At 47.8% G+C, this 8,486-nt stretch overlaps 1 protein-coding gene across 1 annotated transcript in view; it reads left to right on the top strand.

The window, feature by feature from the left end:
• The first annotated feature begins 841 nt into the window (after positions 1-841).
• The window catches only part of LOC101980040 (CST telomere replication complex component 1), a 13,355-nt gene continuing 5,710 nt past the window's right edge, over positions 842-8,486 (top strand). Inside the window, exons 1-10 of the mRNA XM_026780096.1 lie at positions 842-1,181; positions 1,279-1,407; positions 2,661-2,890; positions 2,984-3,161; positions 3,254-3,454; positions 4,863-4,989; positions 5,708-5,822; positions 5,944-6,259; positions 6,349-6,438; positions 6,651-6,847. Of these exons, the coding sequence (XP_026635897.1) occupies positions 870-1,181; positions 1,279-1,407; positions 2,661-2,890; positions 2,984-3,161; positions 3,254-3,454; positions 4,863-4,989; positions 5,708-5,822; positions 5,944-6,259; positions 6,349-6,438; positions 6,651-6,847 (1,895 nt within the window). The 5' untranslated portion in view covers positions 842-869. The remainder of the gene's footprint in view (positions 1,182-1,278; positions 1,408-2,660; positions 2,891-2,983; positions 3,162-3,253; positions 3,455-4,862; positions 4,990-5,707; positions 5,823-5,943; positions 6,260-6,348; positions 6,439-6,650; positions 6,848-8,486) is intronic.

Genomic DNA, 8,486 nt, shown 5'->3' with positions numbered 1-8,486 from the left:
TCGAGACAGGGTTTCTCTGTGGCTTTGGAGCCTGTCCTGGAACTAGCTCTGTAGACCAGGCTGGTCTCGAACTCACAGAGATCCACCTGCCTCTATTGACAATAGTTTTTTAAAAGTCTGGATAAAGGAAGGTGAGATGGGCTTGTGTACCTCTCAGGACCTCCAGTTCCACCCTTGTTCAGAAGGTCTCATCTCCCCTTTCCACATTACAAGGACTGGACTTGCAGCTCAGCGGTAGAATACCAGCCTCACATGCACGAATTCCTGGGTTTGATTCCCCAGGATGATAAAGGAAAAAAATAAACAAGATTTTTTTAAGTATGTGTTTTTTTGGTGCATGATCATGTGTGACTCTATTACTGCTTAGGTTTTTGTCTTCCGTGTGATTTGAAGCATGTTAAAGAGGAAAGAGTAACTTGTTATTTAGCGTCTCTCTCAACACTGGAGTCACAGACACTCAGCTCATCAGTGAGATCAGTATTTGGCTTGTATGCTCTGGATGAGAGAGGATATATCGAAAAGAACATAATTTTCTTGATGGAATGTTTATCAATTTTGAAGGAAATTTTAGGGATGGTTTGAATCTTTGTGAGAAGGTCGAGAAATGTGTGGCATTTCCTGTTCGCATGGAGAGAGAAGTCTTTAAGGTTCAGTGGCTTGAAATATTGAGAGTTCAACACTAGTCTTGGTTACACAGTGAGTATGAAGCCAGCCTGGGCTGTTGGAGACCTTATCTGAAACAAAACAACAGCAACAGCCAAACAAGCAAGCAAAGGGTGGAAAGGGGAGAAGAGACTCAAGATCTTTGGGGTCAAACTGTGCTGGGAAGGGCCTTTGGCATAAGAGCAGCATTGGGGGCAGGACATCTCATGTGTAATGTTGCCTCCCTCTGTCCAAGCCAGATTCCTGCCCAGATGGGGTGGCACAGAGTCCTTCGGCCTGATAGGGCCTATGTGCTGACAAAATTGCGAGTTACCAGGACCCGAGGTTACCGTCACTGTATTTGGACAACCATTCCATCTTCGGATCTGATACCACTGAGACCAGATTCTGTGCTAGAGCTGGAGCTGGATGTACCGTTCTTGGGAGCTGACCTTACACCGCTGCCCCAGCCCACCAGCTCCAGAGACAGCAGGGCACAGGACGGTCATGTCCGCAATTCCAAAGTCTTACATTATTCGGTGAGTGAAAGGAACTGATCCTAGAGATTGTGGCATAGGAAGTGTGAGCCTCCAAAGAAGGAAACAGTGGCCAACTGAACTTCTGTCTCCTGGACAGGGAACAGTCACCCGTGTGCTGAATGAGTCTGCCAGGCTCTACATTCTAGATGGGCAGCTGATTCTCTGCCTCGCATACCAGCAGATCCATGGCCTCAGGCGGGTGATTCGACCAGGGGTCCGTCTGGAGGTATGTCAAATAGCTCAGAGACCCTCAGTTCGTGGGACATGATGGGTGACCTCAGAGAGATGAGATTTATAGTGAGATAGGCAACGTAGGGGGACGTGAGCTTCTCTTGGAACCTACGGCATGGAAACAGTAGCAGCTTCCGCATGAGAGTAAGTTGGGTTCTTACCTCTGCTCTTCTTGGCTTAGTTTTTTGCTTGTTTGCATAAAGATTCACTTTTAGGGGCTGGAGAGATGGCTCAGAGGTTGAGAGCATTGCCTGCTCTTCCAAAGGTCCTGAGTTCAATTCCCAGCAACCACATGGTGGCTCACAACCATCTGTAGAGGGGTCTGGTGCCCTCTTCTGGCCTGCAGGCATACACACAAACAGAATATTGTATCCATAATAAAAAAAAAAAAATTTAAAAAAAAGATTCACTTTTTGTTTTTTTTTTTTTTTTTTTTTTTTTTTTTTTTTTTTTTTTTTTTTTTTTTTTTTTTTTTTTTTTTTTGAGACAGGGTTTCTCTGTGGTTTTGGAGCCTGTCCTGGAACTAGCTCTTGTAGACCACGCTGGTCTCGAACTCACAGAGATCCGCCTGCCTCTGCCTCCCAAGTGCTGGGATTAAAGGCGTGCGCCACCACCGCCCGGCTAATTGTGTGTATATGTGGGGATAGGGTTAGTATTTGTACATGAATACAGTCTCCTGCAGAGGCCAGAGAAAGTCATCAAATCCCCTGGAGTGGAAGTTTAGGTGGTTTTGAGTCACCCGTAGTGGGTACTAGGAACTGAACTTGCTTTTTGCAAGAATAGTACTTTCTTTTAACTGCTGAGCCATCTCTCCAGCTCTTGGGTAGTTGTTTTTTTGTTTTTGTTTTTGTTTTTTTGAGTCCAGGTCTCCTGTTGCTGGCTGATCTGAAACTTAACTGTGTAAAACAAGCTGGCCTGAACCTCACAGAGATCTGCCTGCCTCTGCTCTGGAACACTAGAATTACATGTGTTCTTTTTGTTTTGTTTTTTGAGACAGGGTTTCTCTGTGTAGTCCTGTCTGTCCTGAAACTCACTCTGTAGGCTGGCCTTGAACTCAGACCTCCCGTCTTCTGCCTCCTAAGTGCTGGGATTATGCCCTTTATTTAGGTCTTGGTAACTCAGGCTGGCCTCGAGCTTCTGTGTAGCCAAAGATGGCCTTTTATCTTCCAGTCTCTTGCTTCTGCCCCGCAAGCACTAGGGTTCACAGGTGTGTACCACACAGCTTGCCTCTGCTTTCCTGTTCTGCAGCTCCGAGATGTTCATCTCCTCCAAGCAGTGGGTGAAGAAACAAGACCCATTCTAGCACTTTGTCTCCATGGCACCGTTCTTCTTCAACACTTCTCCTGTCTTAAACCAGAGACTTTGCCATCTTTCGAAGTTTATGGTGCCTCCTTGTATGAGCAACTCGTGTGGGAATATCAGTTAGGACTTCCCTTATACTTATGGGCTATGAAGGCACTGAAGGAGCTGGCCAGCAAGTGAGGAGGATGGAGATGGGTGGAGAGGGGGGGGCGGGAGGATCCTGGAAGGGACGATCTTAGGGAGATGACTGCCCTCCTCTCCCTGGCCAGGCTATGTCCCTATGTGTTGAGATACCAGCAGTTCCTGAAGCACTCCTCTCCTGGGAACCCCAGCTTGGCCCTGCAGCTCCTGGCTCCCTCCTGGGATGCTCTGATTCCACCTGGCGGCCCCATTCGGCATGCGCACAGCGAGATCCTGGAAGAGCCACATAACTGTCCCCATCAGAAAGTAGGAGAATGTGGGGGAAAGATGGGCGACAGCACTAACACTGGAGGACACCGTACAGGGGACACGATCTCATTATTACTTTCTCCCTACAGTATGCCCAGCTGCGGACTCCCTACTCTTTCCCGACTTTATTCGCCCTGGGAAAGGAAGGGCAGCATAGGGCTTGGGCTACCTTTGACCCAAAGGCCCTTCTGCCTCTCTCAGAAGCTGCCCACCTAACCAGCTGCCAACTGAATCGCCACCTAGCCTGGTCCTGGCTCTGCCTGCCATCCTCTGTGTTCCAGCCAGCGCAGGTAAGGGAATTCTAGAAGGTTCATTGCCACTCCCTTGTTCAGGTCACTGGTTTTTGTTGTTTGGGTTTTGTCATTGACTGAGCTGGCTTTCTAACTAGACTGCAGTGTCTGTTCTTGCCCTTACCAGTTCGTCCCTTTTACTGCAGCCGGGAAGAATAGAACCAATCGTAGCTTGGGTTAGGTGTGGTGCTGCCCGCCTTTAATCCTAGTACTTAGAAAGGGAGAGATAAGCGGATGAGTTAGGCCAGCCTAGACTACATAATGAGACAGCAAACACAAACACCCTCCATTTCAGGTCACACAGCTCACACAGTTTCAGACTAGCCAGAGTTAAACAGTGAGACCCTGCTTCAAAAACAAAAGCAGAGTCAGTGAGATGTCTAGGGTAAAGGCTCTTGGTGTCAAGAGCGGACCTGAGTGTGATCCCCAGAATCTACACGGTGAAAGAGAACTGACTCCCTCAAGTTTCCCTCTGACCTCCACAGAAATTAAATGACACCCCCAATACGTGTAATAAAACAACCCCCAAAACTATCGCTTGAAATATAGAATTCTGGTGAGTTTTGTTACTGCTTTCTTTTCCCAGGCTAGCCTTAAACTCCCAGAGCTCTTCCTGCCTCAGCTTCCTGATTACTGGGACTGTTAGCATATACCTCCACGCTCAACTGTGCAACTTAGTTCTTACTCCAACATGAGGAGTGCTTGTCTTTGTTACCACTAACTTTTTTTTTTTTTTTAAGATTTATTTCTTTATTATGTATACAGTATTCTCAGTATTCTGTCTGAATACTGTATGCCTTCAGGCCAGAAGAGGGCACCAGATCTCATTACAGATGGGTGTGAGCCACCATGTGGTTGCTGGGAATTGAACTCAGGACCTTTGGAAGAGCAGGCGGTGCTCTTAACCACTGAGCCATCTCTCCAGCCCTACCACTAACTTTTAAAACAGCACATGACACATGGTAGATGCTCAGTGGAATTATTTTATTTTTATCTTAAGACAGGATCTCACTGTGAACCCTGACTGGCCTGGAACTCATAATATGGACAACCTCAAACTTGGAGCAGTGAAAGCAGAAGTCACAAAATAATCCCACACTAGTTCAGAATTATGAATAATAAAGGGCTATTTATTTAGGGGAAACTTACAGATCTCTGTCCTAGATAACAGTCCACTGCTCCAACGGAGAACAGGAACAAAGTCTAGCAGCCTGAAGCAAGAGAGAGCATGTGCTTTACAGCTGCATTTATAGTATAAGAGACCATGCCCAAGTGGGCTGGTATCTTAAAGGCTCCTGGCTGAAGGAACAGAAAGAGCTCCCACAGCAGAATAGCCCTTCTGGACTTGTACCCAGCCCCCTCTATTTCTTTAATAACTATTTAATAGCTCAGCCCTCTTCTCCTGCAGGTTCTTCTTGGGGTGCTGGTGGCTTCATCTAAGAAGGGTTGTCTGCAGCTTCGGGACCTAAAAGCTTCATTGCCCTGCATGCCCTTGACTGAGACTTCACAGCCCCTCACTGACCCAAAGCTCATAGGTGTGAAATTGAGAGATGAAAAGGTGGTGGTGGTGGGGACTTCTTGGGGACAGGGAGCCAGGAGGAGGCGTCTGTTGAGGTTTGTTACTGATGTTGGTCATCGCCTGGGGAAGTTTGAGAGCCTGGGATTGATGGGAGAGCCAAGGAGCCGAAGCTACAACTCCCAGCATCCTTCTTTCTTACACGGCCACTAAACATTCACCTTCCTGTTTCCTACATTCATAATTTGGAAGAACACTGGTCTTATTTGACTTGTTGGGTTTCATAAAGGGGAGCTTGGCCTGGTAGCACACACCTTTAATCCCAGCAGAGGCAGATGGATCTCTGAGTTCGAAGTCAGCTTGATCTACACAGCAAGTTCCTGGACAACCAGAGCTATATAATAGAAACTGTCTCAAAAAAACCAAACAAACAAAAAAGGGAAACTCTAAAGAGGGGAAAACTTGTTAGATTCAGAAAAAGGCTTGTTAGAGGTTTGGGGGAAGAGTAACAAAGGCCTTTTTTTAGCCCATGGAGTCAGGGGCAGGATTATACATGCCTGTGGAATGGTTTCTGTTAGGGGCTGGGCTGAGATGATTGGGTGTGGACTTCACTTCAGAAGAGGGCATTGGCTCGGGCTGTGATGGACACAGAGCACAGACAGACATGTCGGCTTCTCTGTCTCACTGCTTTCCCCGTAGTTCTTTTCTTGCTGAGACAGAAAACTTTCTTCATCTAGGCTGTCTGGTGCGGGTAGAGAAGTTCCAGCTGGTGGTAGAGAGAGAAGTCAGGAGCAGCTTCCCTTCCTGGAAGGAGCTGGACACACCAGACTTCATCCAAAAGAAGCATGCCAGGTCAGCCCTCAAGTGGTGCTGGTCCTCCTGGGTCTGAGGAGAAGGAAAAACTTGGTATGTGGGGACTTGGGGTCCAAATCACTCAGTCCCTGCTCCACAAAAGGTCTGTCTCTTCCCACAGAGTTTATATCCAGTTCTTCTTGTCTGACGCCCTGATCCTGCCTGTACCCAGACCCACCTCTGATTCAGAGCCACCTCAGACAGATCCCTCCTGCCCAGAGGGACCCCATGGGGGACAGAGCCGACTATTCTTGCTGTCCCACAAGGAGGCCCTCATGAAACGTAATTTTTGTGTCCTTCCGGGAGCCGGCTCACAGCCTCCAAAGCCTGCCCTGAGCTTCTGTGCGTCGGGAACTTGGCTTTGTGGCACACAGAGGAAGGAGCGGTCTGGATGGGGCCCACCGCAGTCTCTTGGAGTCGAGAACAAGGATCAGAAGGTAAGCTGGGACTCCAGGTACCAGGGCCTGAGCTCGCATGCCGTAGGCTCCACACTGGGGGTTCAATGCTGTGTTATCCTTCCTCACAGGTCTCCCTCATCTTCCTTGGCTCCTCAGTTAGATGGTTTCCGTTCTTGTACCCAAACCAAGTCTACCGCCTCGTGGCTCCTGGCCCCCCAGTGAGTGCTTTCTCCCCTCTTCCATGCAAGCTGGTTGGGCTGGAGTCTGGAGCAGGCATGCTGTTTCCTGGAAGAGAGTGAATTTAGAGGGGCAGAATCACTGTTGGGATCCCTTCCTTCCCCAGGCTCCAGGATGGGTCAAGATTGGAGGACTTGGGGAGCTTTCTTCCGGCCTAGGCACATGCAGAGGCAATTATTTTCATGTTTCCTAGCAGACAGCAACATTGTTTGAGACAGAGGGTCCATCTGGCACGTCTCTGCGTCCTCTGGAGCTGGCTGGCATACAGTCCTGCCTCACTGTCCAGGATGAGTGGACCCTGGAACTTGGGAGCTCTCATGACATACCTAATATGCAGGAGATCTCCAGAGCACTGCCCGAGTCCTCGCTGACCCACCTGCTGAGTGACAAGTAAGTGTCGTGCATCACCTCTGGTTCTTTGGGCCACGCTTGCTTCTGTGCTGGCTAAGGAACAGTCTGCGCATTTCCGTGTGGTCTGGCTTATAGAGGGATGATGTCGCCAGGAAAGGAAGGTTCTATTTCAGGCTGCCTCTTCTGGAATTTCACCTTCCCCTGCGTGTCCCGCCACCCCCCCCCCCCCCATAAAGCCATGCTGGTCTTGAAGGTGTAGCTGAAGATGACCTTTGCTTCCTGCCGTTACTCCTAAATGTTGTCACCGTTTCACCCAGTGAGCAAATATCCTCACAGTTAAGGAGAAGCTTTAGCGATCAAAGGAAACAAACATAAGAAACTACAAGGAAGAAGAAAATGTGGAGGACCTTTGCTTAATGTGGCATGTAATTGATAGATGAACACGGGAATGTGGTATTTCATAGAAGCTTTTGTAGGTAGCTCCAAGTGCAAATGAAAAAGCTGTTTCCTCTGTGAAGAAAAATTCTACTAGATTGTGTATAATTTTTGAGACTGGTCTTTATTACTAAAAGTGAATACGAGCCAGGCATGGTAGGTGGTGTACATGTTTAATCCCAGTGCTTGGAAGGCAGAGGCAGGCAGATCTCTGTGAGTTTGAGGCCAGTCTGGTCTATGTAAGGAGTTGGGGTCTTAAGTGGTGAGATGTTGTCCCAGAAACAGAGCCGGGGGGGGGGGGGCCCGGGCAGTGGTGTCGCACACCTTTAATCCCAGCACTCGGTAGGCAGAGGCAGGCGGATCTCTGAGTTCGAGGCCAGTCTGGTCTACAAAAGCTAGTTCCAGGACCAGAACCAAAAAAAAAAGCTACGGAGAAACTCTGTCTCGAAAATTCAAAAAAAAAAAAAAAAAAAAAAAAAAAAAAAAAAAAAAAAAAAGAAAGAAAGAAAGAAAAGAAACAGAGTGGGAGGCGGAGAGTGAATATAGAGGCTGGAGAATGGCTTAGTGGCTCAGAGTGCTGGCTGCTTTTCCAGATGACTTGGATTTGATTTTCAGCACCTACACGGCATCTCACAACTGTCTGTAACTCCAGTTTCAGGGGATCTGGCATCTTCTTATGGCTTCTGAGGGTCTCGGTGCATAGACAGATGCAGGACAAGCACCCATGCACATAACTAAAAGTTAAAGAATGTGTGTAGACTGGGAGTTGGGAGGTGGTGTGTTCCTAGGCAATGCTGCCATCAGTCTTAAAAGAGATTGTGTCCAAGACAAGAGGAGGATTGTCTATGATCTTTCTGAGATTGATCTTTTTATTTTGTTTTTAGTATGTATTTAGTATTTTTATTATGTATACAATATTCTGTCTGTGTGTATGCCTGCAGGCCAGAAGAGGACACCAAACCCCATTACAGATGGTTGTGAGCCACCATGTGGTTGGTTGGGAATTGAACTCAGGACCTTTGGAAGAGCAGGCAATGCTCTTAACCTCTGAGCCATCTCTCCAGCCCCTGAGATTGATCTTTAGTATTGGAAGTAAAAGTAGACTGGAATTGTTTGTGAGGTGGCACACACCCTTAATCCCTGCACTCCGAGGATCCGTGAGTTCAAGGCCAAGATCAAGTTCCAGAACAGCCAGGGCTACACAGACAATCCTGTCTTTTTTTTTTTTTTTTTTTTTTTTTTT

The sequence above is a fragment of the Microtus ochrogaster genome, chromosome 7 (genome assembly GCF_000317375.1).
Source record: "Microtus ochrogaster isolate Prairie Vole_2 chromosome 7, MicOch1.0, whole genome shotgun sequence".
NCBI lineage: Eukaryota > Metazoa > Chordata > Mammalia > Rodentia > Cricetidae > Microtus > Microtus ochrogaster.
The sequence above is the reverse complement of the archived record's forward strand: the minus strand, read 5'-3'. Positions and strand labels throughout refer to the sequence as shown.